This window comes from Strix uralensis, chromosome 1 (genome assembly GCF_047716275.1).
Source record: "Strix uralensis isolate ZFMK-TIS-50842 chromosome 1, bStrUra1, whole genome shotgun sequence".
Classification (NCBI taxonomy): Eukaryota; Metazoa; Chordata; class Aves; order Strigiformes; family Strigidae; genus Strix; species Strix uralensis.
The window spans coordinates 59,869,803-59,894,360 of record NC_133972.1 but is presented as its reverse complement, the minus strand read 5'-3'; the positions used below and the strand labels follow the sequence as shown (position 1 = coordinate 59,894,360).

General features: G+C 42.9%; 1 protein-coding gene across 5 annotated transcripts in view; it reads right to left on the bottom strand.

Moving 5' to 3' along the window:
* The window catches only part of DIP2C (disco interacting protein 2 homolog C), a 331,427-nt gene extending 322,036 nt beyond the window's left edge, over nt 1–9,391 (bottom strand). For 2 of the 5 annotated variants that reach the window (XM_074868279.1, XM_074868289.1), the window contains exon 1: nt 8,989–9,391. In XM_074868279.1, coding sequence (XP_074724380.1) covers nt 8,989–9,073 — 85 coding nt within the window. In that variant the 5' untranslated portion in view covers nt 9,074–9,391. The remainder of the gene's footprint in view (nt 1–8,988) is intronic. The other 3 variants (XM_074868299.1, XM_074868310.1, XM_074868319.1) reach the window with 2 other exon arrangements.
* Nucleotides 9,392–24,558: the final 15,167 nt, after the last annotated feature.

Below are 24,558 nucleotides of genomic sequence, written 5' to 3'. Positions count from 1 at the left end.
AGATACACAGATAAAACCTTGCAACTGGAATGTGTCAAATGCTTTAGCAGCATAAAATTCATAAATATAAAATGAAAGACTTTTTTTACATCATCACAAAAAAAAATATCATGACATTTAATTCCTGCTAGTCCCATTGTTGTTGTTCACACAACAAACGAACTTTCTCCATTACAACATGGAGATGATTAAGAGTAGAGCCAATTAAAAGTATTGTAAATCTGTTCTTTTCCCCTTAGAAGAAAAAAATCACTCCACAGTCCAACAGTATTTTTTCCTAAAAAAAGTTAACCCCCTTACTTCACAACACTTAGAAAAACTTACACCATCTTCTAAACAATGTATTCATTCTTTTTAGACTAAAAATATGGTAAATGAAACCAGGCTCTTCCAGCAAATTCAGCAGAGGGGTTTGTCATTGCCATCATTCAGGAAAGAACAGCAATGTTTCTGCATTTTGCTGTTCACTAGATAACTGTTGTTTGTTCATCCTCAGGCACCTGTCACAGAAGTCTAGCACTTGAAATGCAATTTCCATTTTAAGATTCTTTACCAAAGTTTAACTGTTTGCATGTCACCACAATGCCATCATTTTATTTGTTGAGGCATTCATCAAAAACATTATCCCGTTATTTGAATAACATTTCTTTCAACAAGGCATGGAATGTAAAATTCCAGATTTTGCTCATTCTCCTTGCAGTTACAAGAATGAGTTAATATGACTAAGGGTATCCCCTCAAAAAAAAAAAAAAGAAAAAAAAGGTGGTTTCATTATTTGCTATGACCTTGAGGCACATAATTGTGTGAGACTGTAGTTACAGAGTATGGATTTCAGAAGGAAACTTTCTGTACAATTTCAGAACTGTTCTATAATGAGATACTAGAATCCCAAAGACCAATTTGCTCTATTTTCTCATTAAATGGTAATAGATGCAATAGCCCTGTAATCATCCTGCTAATACTGCGTAGCTCTATCTGGAGAGGCCTGCTTTCTGTGAAGAGATTGTTTTGAGGGTCTCTTTATTTTGCCAGATTGTTTATGGACACATGGACATCCACACACTAGAAAAAAAGAGTGTCAGCACATTTCATCTGGGTCTCTAAGCCAACCAAAAGTCTCTAAACTTTTGCTAGTCTAGGCAGACTTTCAACCACCAACCTATGAGTGAAAATGCAGGCTCCATTACTTACACTTCAGTATTTGTCACAGAGTTCGTTAAAAAACATTTTCCTGGCTCCTGAAAAGCTCCTACCAGACCAGACTTACAAGATCTTTTTTTGATATTTTAATCTTACAGATCAAGCCAAGATTCAAATGAAGAAATTGCAGATGTTGCAGTTAGTGTGCAGGTATGGTTTCTGGATCCAGAGAGAAATAGGACCAAACACAGTTCCTACCATACATTTTTACTTCCATATAAGCAGACAACATTTGAAGAATCCCTTCTTCCCCTCGACTGCCACCATTCTGCAGACCCAGCCATACACGTAAAAGTAAACACCACCTCAAGCATCCTAAAAGATGGCCTATTAATGGTCCAGTTCAGACGCTGGAAATCAAACAGCCCCTTCCAAAGTCATAGAAAACACCTTCCCCTCCAAGCTATCAAGACACTTTATAAGAATTCTTTCTTTCTCTAGTCATCCAACCATTTAACACAATACTCTTAAACAAGAGGTCATTGAAACCAGACATCATATAGTTTTCAATGCTAACTTCTGCTGTAAAATAATGTGGTAATTATCCACACTCTGGCACTTAATGCTGCTCTAAGCACTGCAGGTTATGTGTCAAATAGACTATGACTATCAAACTGCCAAGAGCCAGCAACCAACCCTGTTCTCAGAAAAGGGACTAGAAGAAGCACCATGGCATGCCTTTGTCCATCCCCCGAGAGCCGTGCACAGGCTGCTCTGGTAGGGCTCCACACAGCTTTAGGGCAGAAGCCTCCTCTTCTGTGGCCAGAGGCTCCAGTCAAAGCCCTGGCCATGGTCTTCCCAGCATCATCCCAAGCTGAATTGCTTTGAGTATTCCTATATTTGCTTTTTTATTGCAGAAGATCACAATGTCCCCAATATGTTTTATACATGTTTTAAAGTTATACTTAATCCTAGTAATAAATAATACTGGCTAGCAATTAGAAGCCCTAGCTAAGATTACTGAAAAAAAAAAAAAACTTGATTGATTTACGCAGGCCTAAAATGAGCAATTCCCTGACGCATTCCACCAAGTGGAGTTAAATGAAACCAGTTCCAGTTTTTTTAGTGTATGTTTACCCTAGTAATACAAGAAAAGACCAGAAATAAGCCTGCAGAGAGCTATCACATTTTGGAAATGCCCCCAACACCACCACAGTCAAGGAGAGAATCGGGGGCTGTTGTCAATGATCAGGAAAGGCTCTTAACAAGCCAGGAAAAGACTGCTGCATCCAGACCCTGCGGCTGGGTCTACTGACTACAAGGAGGTTCTCAAGAAGAAGGGGAAAAAAAAGCAGGCGGGGAGGAGAGAAGGCAGAATGGGATCATCAGGAGTTTGGCAAGAATTAAGCTCACCCACCGGGAAGGTAGAGGAATATACATGCATAATTTTACACAGATTAAGAGTTTGTGTCAAATCTGTGATGTGCTGTGGTGAATTCTTATACTGCAGTGAGTCATCTTGTCTGACAGTTGCCGGGGAATTAAAGCAGTTATTTTTAAAAAATTATATGTCCTGCTTGACGCGTTATACAAATAGCCTCTTAAAAAATTAAAATGCAGTCAATGCATTTTTAAGTATAGAAGAGCTATGGTACATTTAGGATTCTCTGTACCACACCACAAACATCCCTTCTGAGCTATGAAAACCTAAAGGAGTCTATTGATGTCCCTTCAGAGAAACATTGATCTTTCTGTTGCTCCCAATCCAAATCCTCCATCAAAAATTAGTTTATTATATCTGCCTTTTATGCAGCATGAAAATATTTTTCCCTGAGAAAAATTAAACACAAAGGAAGAAGGTGTGCTAAATCTGAATTCCTTCAATACCAAAAGATATTTGGGTTGTTAGAATAAAGACTATTCGAATCAGAAGGACAGCATTCCCCTTATAATGGGGTAACAAAGGCAGGTCAATACCCTTCCAGAGAAAAGCAGCACGTTGCCTCACAACCATAGGTGTACCTCACGCTGTTGGTTTGGCAAGGGGAAGCAGTGCTGGCTTCTGCTCCCTGCACTGTGCAGCAAGAATCACGCAGACATACCCTGAAGCTGCAAAGGGCAGCTCCTTACAATGCATGTTCCCGTTACAAATACATTGCTTACAGTCTGTTTTGCCTATAAAACTGACACCCCACTGGCAATTTTCACACATCCTTGGGAAAAGTTTTTCGAGTATGTTTGTTGTGTAATACAATAAAGATCATCTGAATGATCTATTAAGTGTAACCCTTGGGCGTCAGTGCTGCTCAACATCAGCTGGCAATAAAGGTATATTTACAGCATGCCTCCAGGACAGCTGTTCTGGGAACATCCCGGAGATTTGCATAGTCTATTTCACAAAGCATTACAATACACTTCAACTGAATGAGTGACAGAGAATCCTTTCAACATAACACCACCCATTAAATCCCTTAAGTCCAAACAGCACAGTAAAGTGAAGTAGGTAGATAACATAAAAAACCCCAAACCAACAAAACCTGCAAATTCCAGTGCCTTAAAATGCAAATGGCTATTAACTCATGACTGAACTAAACCTGTTTTTAAAGTATTCGAGTTACCGTCCCTCTCCAACTTGAGCACCATCCAAGAAACAAAACAGCTGATGAGAGAAGCTTCACCTTACAAAGAAATAAAAGTTTCTGTGGCCAATGCTCTTGATTTTATCATCATACCCATGGTATTCGGCATATTTTTTAAAGCCTTAGATCTTGCACATAACTTACATGAAAATTTCAGCTTTATGTACTTTTGAGTAAATTAGTCCTCTCTTTGCCAGAAAAAGAACTGAAAACACAAGCCAACTGCACCCTATGGTCAGGTGGCTCAAAAAACAAGAAGCAAATGTGAGTATTGAATTTCTTATTTCCTTTCTCACCTAAACTCAGACAGTATTAGCACTTTGTCACTGTGCAGGCGATACCCACTTGCTAAGCAGAGCACTATCTCTCAAGGAGTGAATGAAAAGGATGATTTGTGTCCCAAATCACAGAGGTGTGCTAGTTATTGGAATTTTCACACTTTGAAACCTCTCCACGAGTGAAGAGTCAGCTGGCAAATGTTATGGAGAAATAGTAACTAGAGGAGCTAATTACAGTTCTCTGGCCCCAACCCAGTGAGGACATGCAGACAACAAAAGACAGAACTTATACCTAATAAAATAATAAACCTAGACAGAAAATGATGCAATCAACCCAAACAATATTACCGAATATAATCAAGCCAGTCAATACAAGGAAAGCTGAGGACCAAATTAATTAGCTGAGTGCACATCCAGTGCCTTTGGAAATAAGTAACCACTCTGCTGACACAAATAAAGATCTGCTGACACTTTTTTGAAAGTGTTCTTTGGAGAAAAGTTCAGACTTTCAAAAAAAAAAAACCAAACCTGTTACGCCTCATATGCTTAAAATGGAAGAGGACTGGAAGTATAGGATGGAATATAGGGAGAATAGTTTCTGAACAGGATGGTTTTCACATTTTCCATGTGGCGTCTGTGGTTCTTTAAGTGTTTCTGCTATGTTATCTGACACTTGGAAGAAATACTGGAAGAACTATAGAGCATCTTTTCCCAATTAATTTTGGGTCAGGAAGTAATTGGAAGGGCAATATAACCTTGTATACCCTTAAATTGAGAGGAAAATTAGAAAAGTATTTGAGGGGGGCTTTTTTTTAAATTCTTAAGTGTTTTTAAGAATGGAGGGCTGTAGAATTACTTTTTTTCTTTAATAAGACAGCACATTTCAGGACTCCTGGTTTTATTAAATCAGTTCTTCAGTTAACAACCCTCAAGCTATTCTAAAAAACAAGATGATTCATCTATTTCCACCCAGTACAATTTTATACATCGTTAGAAAAACTAAGCCTCGTAAAATTCTAAGCAGCCCTAAAGAACAACTACTGCAGAGCGACATGTTGATTGCATCAGCCTAGAAGGGCTATAGTTCTGAGCAATGCGAGCTTTATTACACTCAGTGGAAACTACTAGAGTGTCAAAGAACATGTATGTAACATGCCAACATCAGGCACATTCGCTCAAACACAGCAAAACAAATGTCTTCAGAATATCTGATGGGATAAGGATGATTCCACAACTTCTAATATTCATAAAATTTAAACTGCTGCTGCGCCCCTATGATCTGAGTAACACAAAAGGAATTTCACTCTCCCAAAATGAAGTGAAAACACCATCAAGAAGTGTGCTATTGATGCCTTAAGCTGAACGTAACGTTGCATGCCATCATATCCACATGAAAGTCATTCTCAGCACTCACCAGAGTGCTAGGCTACCTCCATCACTCACTCCTTGCGTGGAGCAGGCTACCAGCATGCAGGCATGGAAGATGCTGGTAAGCATTTCTGATTCTGACTGATCTTCACCTTCTAAATCATAATAATGAAACTAACGAAATGTAAAATGGTTATTCTAATTTGCATCCATAGTACTTTTTAAATAGCTATGTTTAAAACAAAAAAGCCCATTCAGACCACAACAAAGGAGAGGTAGAAGGCATGTGGCTTGCCCACAATAACCAATGGGTTAGGATTGCCACAGAGAGGATCTTAGCAGAACACCAAGTAAACACCTTCCTGACGAGCTGTTCCTCCCTCTCAACCAACAAGCAGTGCAGAACTGCCTAAATGCTCACAAAAAAAAAAAAAAAAAAAAAAAAAAGGCATTTTGCCCTATCGTCTAAAAAACACGTGCTACCCATTCAGCAGCCACTTCCTGAGGTTCTCCTGCCAGCATCCCAGCCGCGAATGAGGCTATGCCCAGTGCACAGCTGAATGAGGAACTCAGAATTTGCCTACCGGGGGGGGGGGGGGGGTGGTGAAGAATACTATGGCCAAATTTAAATGTATGATGACTACCAATGAAGACTGTAATTACAACATCTGCACAGTGCCTGCTGTGCTAGTGACACAGTAACTAGCGGTCTGGTCACACGGACACCAGTTATTTTATGTTAGGTGTCGAGACGCATTGCGTGGGTAGGACCCGCACTATCACAGAAGACACTTCCAAGAGCTAAGAAGGAGACAGCTTTAGCTCACTGCCAAGAAACAATCTTGCAATAATCCTGCCGGTGCTCCTCTCTTTCCCACAAAGCGGCAGCTTTCTTTCAGAAGCTGTTCCTAAAGCTGCACTGTCCGTAACAGGTTTTGGCACCGGAGAACCGGGCTGCTTGGGTACAAGCGGCAGCTGTAGGGATTCAAAGCATTCAGCGGCGCCAGAACTGAAAAACTTACGCTCACAAACAACGCAACAAACAGATTTGGGCATCCAGCACATGAAAGACATTTTCCTAGCAAGTCTGACTCAGGAAAGCACTTTAAAAAGGGGAACAATTTAGGGCAGCCGCTCAGCTCCCAGCATTATCAATGAGACCCAAACATACGTTTAAGCATGCAGTTGTCTATGGCCTTCAACAGTTTCCTGCTTCACGAAGGCAGCAGAGAGACCCCAACACATCATGAGCATAACACGTGTTAAAACCTCGGTCTTGTGAACTTTCACGTACACGCATAAGTGCATCTCATTGAATGCACTCTGCTGAAGCCAGTGGTCGCTCCTTACAGTCAAGTTAAGCTTACATGCAAGGTGCTGCATGTTTGGGGTGTAAAGATGCACAAAGTTGCCTTGAACACCATTTAACTCAGAGTTAGCATGGCCAGAGCATAACCACTCTTCTACAGCACAACAAAACTGTACAAATTACTGATCCCACTATCCGTAGGAATTAGTTTTGGGAACAGGCCAGGAGTTGCAACATGGGTGCCTAAAGGTAGGAGCTTTAAGCACTGAATGATTTAATTTTCTCAGGCACTGTCATGTACTTGACTGAGAGCGCATCGAGAGCAGCTTGGGGGAAGACACCGAATCCGGGATGCTGACCCTTTCTCCACCCACCTCCCAATTTCAGCTGATCTTTGTTTAGGCTGCCACAGTCAGAAAACACAAGCCATCCCATCTGCTGGATGTAACGTCAGTGGCACAGAAGGAAAGATACTGTCAGTGGGGTAAATTCATTCCAGCTTTAGCTGCAGGGAAGTTACAGCAGTGCAGCTACAGATGTCCAATTGCAAACCACGTCCCACTTCCTCAGAGCCTTCTTGGATTATGCTTACAGCTACAGAAACTGCACCATAAAACTGTATTACAACTTCAGTACACAGAATTAACATATTTCTTATTGAAGGTCTATGCCAGTTTGATTTTGGTCTTCTGCAAACATTTACTAACAGCTGTTTTAATTAGTATCTCATTGGTGTGTAGACAATGATGTGATACACACCAAGAAGCACTTTCTGCATAAAGCGAGAACGTTACGTATACCATGATATAAACAGTCCTTCCTCCCTCCCTCCCTCCCACAGATAAGGGCCAATCGACGGGCAGTGCATCACAGAAAGGCAATACTGTATTTAACTCCTCTTATTTCAGGTTTTCAGGGCACCCTCAGGGAGGGGGAGGCACAAAAATGAAAGCCACAAGCAATCCCAGTAGCTCATTCTCCTCTTCACCCTCAAAGCGTTAAAAGGAAAATACAATGTCAACATCAGCTCCTCCCTGCTGATGAAACTGGCTCAAGCGCATTTTACTTTCTGGCTTGCAGCCCTTACAAACCGTTACAAAAAGACAGAAAGACAGACAGCTCAATATATCGAGTACTTCAAATAACTAATTTGGGACACACTGGGTCCTTTGCCACTTCTGTCAAGTCCTGCAGCCTCTCGGTGGTGAATGAACCCTGATATTTGGGGGTTTTTTATTTAAAAAAAGAAAAGGGGGGGGGGGGGGGCAGCTAACAGCAGATTTGCATTTCAGGAAAGAGCCAACCCTAGCATCAGTACATATAAATACTCTCCGCTCTCTTCCTCTGGGAGGAACGGATTACATCTGATACACTAAAATCGTCTCCAAGACTGGTGGCACTCTGGGCGCTGAGTCCCCATCAGCGAGGGATCCTGACAGGCACCGATCGCTGCCGTTCCTCAGCCGAAGCTGACACACATGGAAACGGGGAGCTGGAGCCAGGCTGAGGAGAGGAGGGCGGGCTGGGGCTCCTGCTCGTCCTCCCAGCCACGGCAACAGCAATAGGCGCCCTGCACGAGAGCCTTCCCAAGCCGGGAACCGGCGGAGCATCAGAATCGACCACGCCAAGAAAATCACCAGAAGCTTTCAATTATGCATTTAAATAAATAAATAAATAAAATCCCGCAATTAAAAAAAAATAAATCGTTTCCTCTAAGCGACCTAACTAGCATTGTCCAAAACGACCTTACGATGGGCTATTCTGTGGCAACCGACACACGCGCCGCGCGGACTCGGCGGCCAGCCCCTCGATACGCTCCAGGAGGGGCCTTTCCGCACGCAGGTACACGGCCGATTTCCGCGAAGATGCATTTTCTCGGCAGGGCAGGAACCCCCCGAGCCAGCCCTCCGGATCTCCCCCACTCCCGCCCTCCAGCGTGCAAGGCTGGGGCGGCCAGCCCCGCTGCCAGAGCCCCTCTGCCGCCCCCGCCCGCGCCGCGGCGGAGCGCGACGGGGGGATTCACAGGTAGAACAAAACATCCGCGCCGGTGCCCCCGGCCAGCCCGGTGCCCTCGGCCAGCCCGCCGCCGGGAGCGCGGGGGGGCCGCCAGGGCAGCCCCGGCCGGGCGGGCGGCAGGGCCGCAGGGCGGAGGGTGTGTGAGGGGGGAGCGGGCCGGGGGCTGCCGCGCCGCTGCCGCGCGCCCGCGCCAACCGCCGCCCGCGCGCGGGCCGGGCCCGCCCCGCCGCCCCGTTACCTTCGGAGAGCTCCAGCTCCAGCTCGGCCAGGCGGGCCCGCACCTCCAGCGGCAGGGACACGCTCTCCAGGCTGCGGTCCGCCATGCTCGCGCGGCGGGGACGGGCTCTCCCCTCCTCTGGCTGCCCCGCTCTCCCCCTTTGTCCGCGGCTGAACGGGGTGAGGAGGGAAGGCGGCGGGGCCGCGGCGGGTGGCTGAGTCCTCCCCGCGGTCTCAGCCGGGCATGCAGGGGGGAGGCGGGCGGGCGGGCGGTCCGGCGCGGGGGGACGGGGCGCGGAGGGAGGGAATGCGGAGGTTTCTCCTCTCCTCCCCTCTCCTCTCCTCCTCCTCCTCCTCCTCCTCCTTCGCCGCCTCCTTCAGCGGGGCCCCGCCATGGCTGCTGCTCCCGCCGCCGCCGCCCGCCCGCGATCGCTCCGCATCGGCTCCCCGCCGCGCCCGGCCCAGCCCACCCCCCGCCCCCCGCCGCCCAGCTCCGCGGCGGCGGCTCGCGCCGCGCCCCGGCCCCGGCCCCGGCCCCGGCCCGCTCCTCCCCGCCCGGCTGGGGCTGGCGGCGGCGCCTGGCGCTGCGGTGCCGCTGCCGCGACTGCCGCTGCCCGGGCACGGCGCCGCTGTCACATCCACGTGACCGCACCGCCCCGCGCCCCCGCCGCCGGCCCACAGGGGGCGCCCCAGCGCCGGCGGCGCTCCGCGGGGGCTCCGCGGCCGCGCAGCTGGGCCGCCCCGCGCCCCCCCGCTCCTCGCCCCGCCCCGCCCCGGGCGCTGCGCCGGCCCGCGGGCTCCGCCGCCTCCTCTTCGGGGTCCGGAGCGATCTTGCTCCAGCGCTTCACCCCGGTGCGGCGGGGGGCGCGCCTTGCCGCTTCATCGGCCTGGCGGCACCGCCGGACAGGGAGGGGGTTCAGGTGCCCCTTCTAGCGAGGAAGAGGGCAAGGAGTGATGTGCGCAAGGCAGGCAGCAATTCAACACCAGAAAGACGAACAGCACTCCGACACCTCGCCTTGCCCGTCTGCCTTCCCCACCTGCTGAACAGCTTCCAGCGTACCCCTATTTTCACCGCTATTCTCACCCCTCTGCATTCAGCCAGCGGTGGACTTGGTGGTGTCAGGTTAACAGTTGGGCTCGATGATCCTAAGGGTCTTTTCCAACCTAAGTGGTTCTAGTCTAGTCTATTCTGTTCCAAACAAGCCATGGCTATTCTGGTATCTACGTCACTAAACCCTGGGTGCACATTTTCATGAAAGAGTAGCATAATCTTAATATAATAAAAAAGAACAGAGTCAACACTGTGGTGTGTGCTGGCCAGCGCTGAGCCCGTATCTAGAGAACATGGTAAAAAGGACTGACCCACCAGTACTCTTCCTTACACCACTCCAGCATAATAAGGAACTGTTTTGAAAACATTTGATAAAGTTCCCTTTCAGATCAACAAATATATTTCACAGGGAACATCTTCCTTTCTGTCTTTTTCTCTCTGTACATATTTTCTTCCTTTTTTTGTTTGAGTAGAGTTTTGGTGGGGCTTCTTTTAGATCTCTCACAAGAAGGAAGGAGCAAGATATCACAGCACCTCTCATTTCAAAAACCCTTGGGAGTCCCAATGGTAGAACAGGTTTTAGTGTGACACGTTAGCAGAAAGAAAAAGGCATAATCATCCCCAGGCCAACAACCTTGGCTTACCGTTTCAGTCAGCGGAAGAAAAGCAAGGATGTAGGAGTTTCTTCAAAAGATAAAGCTTAGGCTGCAACTATACTAACAATGTAATTTTTTAATACGTTGTGGAACAAAAACAGATTACATCATACTACCAGCTGTGCTGAACTGGTGTCAACACTGGAGCAATTCCTGCAGCGTGTGTAGGGCTGGTGGTTCCTCCTGTTTTCGCTGGTTACCAGCCCCAGACGCAGGAGAGCTGTTTACACCCAGATCGTGGTCAGTGCCAGCATCGCTTCAGCCAGACCAGCGGCAGAACTGGTTGGGATACTTTGGCGAGGTTGCCTACCGTAAACAAGGCTTGAGCACACAAAGTCCCTTGATTTTATGGTGCTGCTATACGTTTTATTGTCATATATGTTGGTTTCTAGTAATCACTCCTGGGCTACTCTTTAATGCACTGCAAGATGAGAGCCATCTGGCTAGCTTCTCTTTAGCAGGGCCATTACTTTTAGCAGCATGACGACACGCATGCCATAGGGCTCTGCAAACACCTCTGCCCTGGTGCTGCGTTACACAGGGGTAAGATTTTTACCTTTTGTTGAGAACTGTGTGTTTCAAATACAGACATTCAAAAAATTATCCGGGTCTTTCATGTTCATTGCGTCAAGACCTAAACAATGAAAAGCAATTAAATCCAAATATGCTCCAGGGTTCCTACCTGAGAATCCGAGTTTTGTTTGTTTGTTGTGTTATGTGGGATGAAATAGGCTGAAAGTATCGGCCTTCTGCAGGAGCGGCTTTTTCAAGTATGATGGAGGCAGCCAAGAGGGAGGCAAGGGAAGGCTTTGTGGTGATCCAGCTTCCTTCACTAATGCGTATCTCCGAGTTGCACCTTTACTTCCCCAGTTCTGATAGAAGCTGATTATTTTACTCATTATCTGATCATTACAGAGTCTGTACCAGTGGTATTCACCCTGCATTCCAAATTTTGCCTTTTGTGAAGTTAAATAAAGGGACCTAAAGAGAAATATTTAAACATTCACATCATTGCGCCTGAAATTTTCTTGGCATTCCATGACAAGCCCCGCATTTCAAGTGTTGGGTGTTTTTAAAGTTAGAGCAATCACTTGGGGTTGGAACTCATCTGGCAGAAATGGAAATGGCTGCATTTGGCAAACTCTACCAGGGTGATGTGCTCCTGTGGAGCAATTTTGGGGGGCTGTAGGGTCCACCGGGCAGGCAGGGCTGTCCCACCACCTGGGGCTGGGCGTAGACAGGGGCAAGTGCTGTGGGAACCTTGATCTGGGGCTCCATCAGCCAAACCCCATCATGGCAGCCTCCCTTGGAAAGCCCATTTGTTCCCCTTGGGCTGATCTCAAGAAGAGAGATTTCTTGCTTACGTGAAGTATCAGGGCCAGGCTCCAGGAATGAAATCTCAAGCATATAAATTTGCACGATGATTTTGATGAAACGCTGAAATTTCGGTGAAAAAGAAGCAAGTCGGGAGATTTGACCTAGATGGTCTTAATTCATGGATCCTTTCAGATTTATAGATATGAGGCTGCATCCTAATCATCCCCTGGAATGAGAGGCAGAAATGTTCCGGACTCCCAAGAAAAGCAGGATACTATTTGTATTTTGGATGTAGTGATTAATTAGCACAGTCAGGATTTATAGAATGCTTTTCTATCGAGACATGCTTTTCGACAGGCATGGCGATAGTTGCATGGCGTACAGTTTCATCTGCTTTCAAGAGAAGAAACGAGTTGGTGATGCCTTTCTACCAGCTGTCCTGGTCAACACAGCTTCCGAGTGACTTCATACACGAATGCTTTCATTAAAATGATTTGGATTATTTACATGCAATGACCCATTTGAACATGTGTATCTTTATGGAAGAAAGAAAAAAAGTGTATTTTTACTTAACAATACTTACTGTAGCGGTCAAATCCTACTGGAGACTACGCTCTGTACAAATCACCTTATGGTGTCAGTAACTGAGTGAAACCTCTGAAGAACCACATAGAATTGACCTCGACTAGATAAAAATTCTCTTTCCTAGCTCTCTCACAGCAAAAGATGTATCTAATTTTGCAGAGATTTAGCCTGAAGCCAGGTCTATACTAGAAAACGTTCCCAGCATCGTAACTTCAGGAAGGGGGCAAGACACTAAAGACATTTAGAAAAAAGAAAAAGCTCTTGTGTAGACACTGCTACCTTGACCTAAAGCACCTAAAATGATGCGCGCGCACGCGCGCGCGTGTGTGTGTGTGTGTGTCTTCTGGATACCATAGTAAAAGCGAGAGGACCGGGTTTGTGACTGAATGCGTTAGCTTCAATTCTGCCTGTGGGAGTGGGGAGTCAGGATTTGGCCAATGTAACAAAAAAAAGTCAAAAGCAAGAGGCATTCACAGAAGAACAACAAAAATAATCAGCAGCCTGTAGGGACTGAGTTGTAAGGAGAGATTACAAGAGTGCTTGCTCAGCTTGCTAAGCAACAACAAGGGATGGCCACGATTATTTGAAAGGTGGAAGCACTGAGGAAGTTGAAGGGAAGAAAAAGGGGGGGAGAAGAGGATACAACTTTGAATAATTGGATGGAAATAACAAAGGGAGCCAAAACACATATCAGGGAAAGCTTCCAAGGGATGAGCGGCATTAGACTGCAGAAGAGGCTCTCAAAGGAAATGTTGGAATCCCCATAATTTGAAACATTAAAACCAGACTAGGAAAAGCAATCACAAATATGCTGTAGGAAATAATCCTACTGTGGCATAGGATGAACATGCTTGTCTGGCATTGCTTATGTGAAGATGTACTGCTTTTTTTCTTTTCCTGTTGAATTCAATTTATTTTTGCCCTTTTACCTCTGCGCTCCCACTCCCTCTATTTGCATCTGTCTGCTTGTGCCTCATGCACAGGTCGTGAAATGTATTATTCTTTTATAGTATCTACCACAGATGTGGCTGGATGGCTACCTACTGCCATACTGCAAATAGCAATAAATAATTGATTAGATGCATTAATCAAGGTATATCCAAATGGCATGCAAATGGTTCTATAATTATTTCCAAGTTAGGTTCTAATTTCTTTTAACACTTAAAAATTAAAGCCAATCTCATCTTTTAATTCCTCTCCTGGGGAAGGGAAGGGTCAGTACTTAGTACTTCTTACGTTTGACTTTCATCCTCTGTTGCGCTACCCGGGCAAGGACCGAGTTCCATTTCTCCAAGTTGTTTAGACACCTTAGATCACTTTAATTACCATGGGTATGTGACAGATGTAAATTGCTGTGTATCTTGGCATTTGTTTCTCTGCCTTAATACTTTAAAATAATGTAGATGTCCGTCTCTTAATTCACTGTGGTTTATGAAAGTGAATCCAAGGGAAGCCAAATGAAGACTGATCTACCTCAGTGTACAGAGAAGTGTGTGAGCAAACCCTGGACAGCAGAGAGAAACTATGACCTTCAGTCTTTGTCTTCCTTAACATCATTGCAGATGAGCTCTGGTAGTGGGAGAACTGAGAAATTCCTTTCTCCTTCTGCCCCTGTGTCAGAGCTTACTGGCCTCATAGCACAGCTGGCAGCAGCGGACATAAATTCATGCCTGAGCTCCTTCTGCACATAGTTTGGCATATTAGTTCACATGCTGATGAAACTAGATTTGAGCTAAAATGCATAAAAGGGAACTTTCTTGGCTAGAAGTGAGGTACTGCACAGGAAAAGGAAGGAAAAGGAAACATTGGGAAATATAATTTCCCTTAATATAATAAATATTTCTCTCTCCACTTTGCATTTCCATTGTTCTTAGAGGAACAATTTGATTATTATCAATCTTGAAGTATTTTTTTACAATATTTTTTGTGCATTTTAATAATTTTCATACATCTTTCTTTTTATTAAAAGCAAAAATCTAATAAAAAGCCTTTACTGGCACAGTTTAAATTAACTTTGGTTTGAAAGTTAGTCTCACATATGAGGTGTTTATAAGACTCCTGCAGTCTGGCAAAGCCTGTTTACACACACACACAAAAAAGATCCTCTCCACTGCTGCATTTGAGGTAGGAATTGATAACACATTTCACAAGTTCAGAGAAATTGAGGGAACTGGCATCTTAAGATAGGAAATGTCCCAATATTCTACCACAAGATCCCAACACATGCAGAAGCACAGCTGGTCTCTCACTGCACCCTGCATTTTACAGGAATAATAGTCGTCCGCCATTTCATCAAGGTTTGAAACTTCAGTGATGCTTATAGTTTTCTGAAAAGTCATCAGTTTTCCTTCAACAAAATTTCTTAAATTAGATTTAGCAAATTTTTCAATCTACTGAAATTAAAATGTGAAATTGAGTATCTGAGAGCAAATTTCCTGGAGTAAATTCCCTGCAGTAAATTCTTTTCCATTTTTTGGTTTTCCTATATTTTTTTTTAATAAAACATACATGTATGGAAAAGGAACTAATAATTTTTAATAGCTTGCCCTCCATCTAATGCATTATATCATATTTTTTAGCAACAAATTGTTGCTTTAAAGTGATGTCATGGAAAATTGTTGGCACATTGCAAAAGCAATATAAGTAATATTCTGTCACTTAATATGCCTCTCTGTGATGCCCATCTTCACCTTTCCTAAAGAACGTTAAAATCACAACAGGTCAATGCTCAATTAATGTACAAAAATAACTTTTAATACCTGGAAAACATCTCAAGATTCTTTCTACTACAACGTGGATAAACTCCTCATTGGACATGCCTTAATATTTTCATGGATTCACAGCAGACAACATGAAATGTCCTTTATAAATGTGAAATTATTTGGGAAATTATTACTAAAATTTTTCATTACAAACAAAAAGATATTTTAACCATTGAGCATTTTGCCCAGTTTGCACTATCTGAGATAGGTTAAATTCATTTCAGCTTGATCATTGTCACCCAAAGTTAGGATTAAGGTTACCATCTGCAATGATGGTGCATTGTGCAAACACAAAACATTCTACTTCTGACTATTTTTGATAGTTTGAAATAGTCCTAGTAGAGTTTCATGCTTTCTTGAAGATAATCAAGGAGACGATAGGTTACTCTTTGTTAATGCAGAGTAGCAGATATATATCCAAAACATTTGAATAACTCTGTGACTTGAAGTATCAGTGGTTACAGAAAAAATACATTCTTCTCAATCTTCTCATGTTTTCCCAGCTGACATGGGAGGTAGTTTACTACCAGTAAGACTTGGAGCATTTATGCCGCCAAGGTGTAAAATGTGAATTATCAATGACTCTTGGAAGCAAAAATATCTCCTTGCTGCCGTATCCAAATAAACCATCTGAACAACAGTGGAAATATTCTGAAATGTTTTCACAATGTCTATGGCACCACCTTCACATTTTCATTTTTTATTACTTAGCAACCAAAAAAAAAGAAAAGCTTGAATTTTGTTCTGAGAAGCTTTATTGTAATTATCTTTACATCTGCTCCAATTGCATGCTATCTTATGTCTGACATCTACCATTAATGATTTTGCACAAACATATGACAATTACTGATCTCACTATTTAACTGCATAAAGTAATTTCTTCTATCTTTCTGGAAGCTAGAAAGCCCATTCTTTTCTGAGGCAGTAACTTGACTTTTGAGAAAATACTGCTGTCATAATCACTTTTACTGTCACAATCCATGTAAGAATGTAACTTGGTTAACTATAAATAAATAATACTTAGACTCAGTCTCAGTTCTTTACCACTTTTTAGTCTGTGCACCTTGGTGCTGGGTCAATAGGATCTAGATACTTGTTCCAAAAAGCAAGTACACATTTTGGTCAGCTTCAGCAAATGTAGTGCAGACAGAGGGATGCCCTCTGGGAAGTCAACACTCATGATATTCCTCCTAGTTGTCCCAAGATCCTTGCCACTTTCTGACCAGGCTCTTCATCTCTGAGCTCTTTCTGTAGGGAAGGTGATAGGTTTTTTTGAGAAGATCTTCTAATTTGATCCTGTTCTGAAACTCCTATCCTTATTTTTGTCTTAGAAGGAGTCTTTTCTTCCAATGTTACCGTGAGTCTCTGAAGGATGTCTTCTAGCATTTCTCTGTATTCAAGTTTGTAGTACCCGCTTCTCTACAGGCTGAAATCCTTTAGGGCTTGCTGAGTCCAGGAAAAAATTTGCAGAGAACTGTACTAAAGCTTCTCTGTAGAAATACTTTTCCTGAAAGAGCTGGCTTGCTACTGTCTTTTAAAACTTTACCCTGCCAAAACTATTCTCACTGACACTTTGCAAAAAAAGAAATCCTACCAGGGCTTAAGTGGCAAGCGTTTGTTTTTTATATAGCCATTAACGAAATGACTCAGAAGTTTTCTTCTTTGCATACCATTTCCTTACTTGGTTTATGAGTGCAAAACCCAGGGTGGTATACTACCATAGTTTTGCAGGCAAAGACTCCAACATGAAGCCACATCCACAGTTTTTATTTAAGGTGCGTGATCTAGCACTATCCCAGGGGAGCACAGAAGAGGAACTTCTTATTTGTGATTTTGTGTCATCTTTTTTTTGTTAAATAATTACATGGAAGTTGAATTCAGTGCTGGAAACAAGATTAACCAGCAGTTGTTTTGATTTCTGTATGCTTTCTGCAGATGCTTAAGTCATTGATTTAGTATTCACCTTGCTTACGCAGCAAATGTACGCTTCAAATGAGAAACCGGTGCTTGGTGTCCCTGACGTGTGGACAAACGCACCCTGTGGTGACCGCTGCTGTGAGAAGTCACATCTGGCAGCAGAGGGGTACCAAACAGCTGGACAGCAACAGTCAGAGTCGAAGACAGAGGATGGCTCACCACATTACTGCTTTTCTATTGTGCGCAGATATTCTTCTTTCCTTTCTAAACTAAAAAGGTTAATGTTTGACTATTCATTCGTCCAAGCCTCCTTCAAGGCATGAGATCAGTGGACCATTTTAATAACAGTAGACAGTACTTCCTGCCCCCTCTTCTCTCTGGTCCTGGGAGCTATTCTTACCAGAAAAGACTGAAACTCCGCAAACACAACATCACTGGCCTACAACCCCACATCAGCGGCTCAGATTAATCATACTTACATTGTTTAACTTCCAGTGACAAGCTTTTACATTTGTGTTTGAAGAGTCTGGGAAATTCAGGTCAGGATTGACAGCTGGGAACTTCATTTCCCAAGTTGAAAATGACTTTTTCCTTCATCTTCTTAATGCTTTTGAGTACAGGCACCTGTCTAAGTTCTGTTTGCTTCCAGGGGCATTGAAGCTGACAGTGAAATCACTTAATTTCTCTGGGTCATTGTCATCCAGAGAATGGGGTAACATCTAGCTGTGTAGAAACAGGATAATATTTACTTACTTCATCAGGTGTTGTGAGGACCAGTTATTTAATAGTACTTGTGCATTTCTCTAGGAAATGCCATGAATGCCACAGATACCATGTTTATCTAATTATAAAGATTTCTTTAACAATATAAGAAAGCAGTATTACTTAATAACTAAGACAATTCTACACATTAAAATGCCTCCAGTATTTCCTTCTGTTTTTAGGAAGAATGTCCTTGAGATTTTACAAAAATGTCCTTTCACCATAATTAAGAGGGACAGCATTTCACTTTCTGGGATTTAAACCTTGTCTTTCGGAGAAAGTAGGAGAGTTTAGTATTCTCCAAGCAGGGCAACACTGCATCCCAAGAACCAGTAATCTTTCAGTTACATGCTTTGATCTTGCTTCACTCTCTTTTCTTGCTCTGTTCCTACTGTTTCTTGGTCTGATTTTTAACTGATCTGTTTACTGACCTTTAAAAAACTCTCCCGCATCACTTCAGGAGGACTCTTGCCTTGACTCGCAATGTTATCAAATGTGCGTAGTGTCGAACCACTGAGAGTGACGGAGTGCATGACCACAGGTTTGTCTGGGTGATAATGAGAAGGTAAATAATTAGATAGGCTGAAATTCAAACCTTTGGATATTTTTGGTGCAAGTCTGCATATGAACACCTTTATTTCCATGTGAGGTCTCCAGGTCACACAGGAGTAACCTACAGACTGCTACTAAGCAGCTTTAGTTAAAACCTATCTAAAACACTTTTATTTCAAATAAAATTGGAGTTACATCAGTTAGCTTGCATCAGGTAGGAAGAAATCAAAACTAAGATGAAGTAAAAGTATTCTTAATCCAAAATACAAATGGTTACACCCGTTGAATTGGTGTGACTGTCTGTAATAGCGAAGACTTAGTGTCATGCACTCTTGAAATAATTTATTCAGATGAAATTCTGCCCAGGGGAAGTTTTCAAGTAATTTCTTCATTTTCCCCAACCTTCTTTGCACAGACAGTTTTAAAATGTCCCAATGCTTTTTTGTTATTGGTAAGAAAAATTTCTTCCCATTGGAGTTAAATTGTGTCCTCAGGTTTCTTATATGTAATTCATCTGGGAAAAAAACAAAAAAACAAAAACAAAAAAACCCAAACAAACCCAAAACAGTGTGTATTGCAGGAAAGAATTTGATTCAGTTTTTCCAAGGTTTCACCTCACTCTGAGCTTTGATGTTGATTCAGCACAGGTGAGGTAACTGCATATTTTTTATAAAGCTTTCTGGGTGTTCATCTGAAAAAAATCCTGATGTGACAATTTTGCACATATAAGGGAAGAGGATATTATTGCCTCTTTAGCTGGACTGGTCAGTTGATATCTTGCTTGAGTGCATTTTCAGGATGAAAATACAGATTATATGAATTTGATGTATTCTTTCATGTAATGTTTTCATTTAGCAAAGACCTTGTTTTCTGAACACACCAGAGACAACTTACAGGCAGTTTTGTTTCTCCAGGATCCCAGACTTCATTTTTTCCAGTCAATTTGTTAGCCAGATGTCTTTGTCTTTGCTGCCACTCATAATCCCCACTTCCCACAGCCCCCTTGTGCCCTGGGCCCCCGCCATCAGTTTGGGGACCTTATGGTCATTGTGACTTTACTTTTGAAGAGCCCCTGCTCCTTGACCCAAAGCCTTGGGCAGGGCTCATCTCCAACCCCAAGGGCTTTTTTGCATCTTCTGCTCAGCCTGAATGAGGGATCAGCCTGGACTGTGACAACTGAATATTCTAGGACCTGCAAGTGGCAAGCAGGAGATAGCCCTGAGGACCCTCAGGACTGGTGTTGAAGAATCTGCTGCTGGTGGGTGAGGAGATCTGCACCAGGAGAGCTGCTGGCTCTCGGGCTCAGAGCAAGCAAGGGATGTTAAATGCTCCTGGTCCGAGGAACTGTTGTTTACTCACCTTTCCAGATAATATTAATGACAAGATCTGGTGGCATCTGTTCACCCTTTGCTAGTGACACCTGAATGGCTCACCACCTGCCTCATTATTTGAGTTGTCATTTTTCCAGGCATGTAAAAGGATGAATCAAACTTATGTCCCTCCAGGCTGGTTTCTGTTACAGAAGGGGGGATAAAAACACTTGTCTGTGTTGTCTTGTTTTTAATTACCACAGGACAAGAGTGCTTTTTATGTAGCTTGAAAGCATAAAAGAGATGTTGCAAAACAAATCACTGTTATTGTATGTAATGGATACTCTTCAGTGAAATAGCCTTTCTTGTACATTACAGTGTATCCACTTGTGGACAATTTTTATTTTTTTTATTGGAAACTACTTCCAAAATGGTGCAATTTAGGGGAAGAGGTAGTATCTGATCTGTGCAATGCAGGTATGATTGATTATTATAGGGATATCACATGAAGGGTAAATTACCACTGCGAACAAAGTGGCATTTAAAAACCCTTGAATTACTCTGCTATCAGTTCTATGATCAACTCAGAATTTCATACACCTTTAGGATCATGTCTTGTTATGTGACTGTATCATGGCAATGACATATAGACAGTTTTGCCTTCCCTTCAAAAATCTAGATTATTATTTTTATTAGGAGTGAAATTCTGTAGTGTTTTTTCTAATATAGACTTAAATAATACTAATAAAACAAGATACTTAGTTCACTAGCATGTCAATAAACCACTAAAATAATCCATACATAATTCTAACTGTAATTGTTAGTATATTAAGGGATTGAGTTTTTCTTAGGGAGACAGAGTAAATACCTACTGTTTTCAACTGGAGTTATATATATTGTGGGATGATGAGCTCGATGACTACTGGGATTTTTGTTTGGCTTGGATTTATATAGTTTTTGTTTCAATATAAGAAAAAAAATGTTCAATGTGTTTTTCTCTGGTTGTTTTTACATGGTAAATATATATCAGATTTGTTACATTTGGCTTTCCCTGATGGAGGGCTTGAGAGAGAGACACCTTTTCACTGCCTTCCTACCCTAGTAAAGGAGTGGGAGTTTCAACCCCAGTTCCTCTTCAGTGCCCAGTCCCCATAGCAGGGCACTACACCTTAGCACACCCAGGCTTGACCCACAGCCCTTCTCTCTGGGGACAGACAGTAATTTGGGTCTTCTTCCTCTGCCCACTATCCATTTCCATGAAGTCTGAAGGACTCCAGTATCATTTGCTCCTCTGCCAAATTCAGCAGAAAAGGAAGAAGGCAAGAAGGCAGGTTTGTTCAAAAAAAATGAACAGAAACAAAAAGGACCTTAAGGTTTTTTCCCTCTTTGTGGGTCACTTACTGTCAAAAAGCTAAAAGATGATGTCCAATGCTGAAAAGGTTGACACATGAGTAAAAGCTATTGGTTTGTGGAAAAATAATTTCATCAGTTTAAAATGTTCCCAAACTGTAACCATTAAATAGGCTTTATAAATACACGGAATATTCAAAGACATATTGTAGTCAAATCATGCTGTAAAAGGCCACAGTGAATAATATTCGATACTGCTCTTGTATCAGATGTATGCATACACTTAATCAAGACTTACATACATTGAGTAGAAATTCCTTCAGAGAGAAAGATTGAATATAGTTCTTAATTGAGAACTATCTTTAAGATATGTAACAAAACAGTTTCTGTCTTTAATGAGTGTAAATGAAATCAGACTCAGTGCAGTTCATGTTAGGAGATAGCGTAGGAGGTGCAGGGTCAGGAAATGGAGGAAACGATTAAAGTGAGAACATGGAACAGAGCTTATCACAAACCATAATACAGAGTTTAATATGTATATTACCTTGATACTTGGCCGTCTCCCTTACAAAAAGTGGCTGTAGACTATTATTTAATATGACTTTTTTCATACAAAATCAAGCCATGCTCGGTTATGTGCAAAAGGCCAGGAAGGAAGCCTTCAGACCTGAGCATTCTTCAGCAGCTGTGGTTGCTGGTACTCCAGGGTATTTCCAAATCCACAGGAGCATCCAGCTAGCAAGTTGCACATCTGTCTTTGGAGAACAACTATCATTGTATTGTCCAGTGAAAAGGTAACCACAGCTTGTGAGATATCCAGTGCTGTATTTGTAAGCTAACAACAGTCGTATCAGTGTACTCTGACTGTGATTATCCTTTGCCCTAATCAGCGCATGTAAAGGGTGACTGGTTCAGTGCAGACAGAGGTAGAACTGCTTTTGGAAGGTTGTCTACTATCCCTGAAACAAAGATGCTGACTCAACATCTTAAGTAATTAGTACAAGAAAAAAAACCTTGAATATATTTAACATCAATAGATCCAAGCAGACTATTTTCCAGGAGTGCTGAGCTTTTCTGGATCCCATTAAACTCATAGCAAGATGCTGTATTCAGCACCACTAGAGATCAAACCAACCTTTAAAGACCTTTGGAGATCTATGTCTCAAACACACAGCTGAGCTACCAGCACCGGGGCTGGCAGCCCTTTGGTGAACAGTGCCAGGCATTCCTTTCTTTCCTAGGACTGGAGCTTGAGGATGCTGGTAGCAGCTTATTTTCACTGAGTCCAAAACAGAAAAATGGTAAGTGTCCACCTTGCAGAGAAGAATGTGACTCCTGCTTGCACATGCTACTGCACAACAGCTGGGCCACTGTCATGGAGAACATGCTCACTCCTGCCAGCTTGCGAATCAGTTCTGCACAGTGTTTTACTCCACATTTGCCACAGGTTAAGGGCGTGTACATGGTTAGCTGCAGTGGCTCAAGTGCTCTGTGGTGACTCATTAGACTGGGGAAACTCAGTTGTGGGTCTTAACCTATACTTTGTCCTATTCTGGTAAATACATCTTTTGCTGTCTGTATGAAATCTGGATTCTAATTTATGTTCTTGATGCACAGAATTAACATCAACTTCTGAACACATTTTGATATGTGCCTAACAGGGTATAGCTTAGTGAACATGTGAAACAATTTTCTAGCTCACTTTCAGCAAGCAAGCTATATTTGCATCAGTACCATCTTGCGTTAATCCTACCCACACAGCAAGAGGTTTTTGAGTATTATCAGTAATACAGCACAGAATTAACATGCAAAGCCCAGTAAAATCAGCATGGTGTTTCCTGGGTAGTGGGAAAACATCTTAACAACTATTATATTCCATCAGATTTCTTTCAAGCACTTTAAACAATTAGTTCTGAGGACACTGGAACTGCATTCAGACAACATGAATCTTTCCTTCTTATTTCTGGCTACATAGAATATTTTTATATGGGATTCTTGAAGATTACAGGTGATCAGCAAGTTTTCCAGAGTGCTGTGTCTGTAGCAGACATTCTGGGAGGTATATGAGGACAGCAAACCCTTGCCATGTTCAATAGGGTCAGTAGTTATGGAAAGCAGGTAACTGGAAGACTATGAGCTTTGCAATTGTAGTTTCCAGCTAGCACAAGTGGAGAAAATAAATATCCAGACAGAAGAAGGGGTAAAAAAACAACTGTGAAAAACCTGTGGAAGCAAGCTTGTGAATTAGCTTCATCATAAGGTTGGGGAAGATATTGTAATGGAACCATTACTTTACTTAAGCTTGTTTTCCAGCACTCATTTCCCCAAGATCAAAGCTCGATACTTCTATCTGTCCCTAGACCAATATGAAACGTTGGGAGAGAGGTCCTGAGTGCTTACTCTCAGAGATCAAACCACACAACTTGTGTTTTAAGCCTAATCTAGAATTCATACACAAGGATGGAAGATTTATTAAAGTGCTTTTAAATTCAGGCTAAGGTGTCTTTATGCACTTGGTCATAATGGAGTTTGAACTGCATCTCCACCAGCCCACTCCAGTGGATGGCATGCTTTACATATCAGTTATATTTAAACTGTTCGCTCATGAATCGGGTCTGCATGGATCACAAGTGTAGATGTTCTCACCTCAGTACTTGAATGCAAACTTTGTGTTGTCTGACCAAAACATCTGGAAGTGCTCTCTCTGGTGGCGACTTGGTGCTCCAAGCAGTGCAGTGCGTGAGGGAGCTCCCGACAGAGCCAGAGAACTGGAAAGCTCTGGCTCTGGCTGCGTTTCAATTACCTCTTCTGGAAAGGGACTCACTGCTGCATACTACCAGCAGTGGAAAATTTCAGGGTGATATTTCAGAAGGGAGTAACTAGATTGAATATACAACCCATTAATATCAATTTCAGGTGTCAGATCAATACCAATAGCAGCGATGTTGTTTAGAAGCTTGAATTAATACCATTATGCTGCCCACTCAGCTATGGGCATTTTCAGAGACAATATGCTATTTGCATTTTACTATAATGTATCTTTTCTGAAAATTCCCATCATAGTGGGGACATCAGGGAAACTAATATTGATGGCATAAGGCAACCATTCGAATAGGTGATGTCCGCTGACAGGCGGACCCTGCGGTTGCACTGCTGGGACAAAGACTCTCCTCGGGATGGACCTCTGTCTGCCAGCTCCCTCTCCCCTCTGCCAGGCTTGTCAGGTCCTTTTGTGCCCAAGCCTCCTCCTTGCCCTGCCCGGTTCATGGTTTTCCTTACTGGTTTCTGTTGTGAAGCAGAGAGAGTCAAGAAAAAGGGCAGGGAAAATGA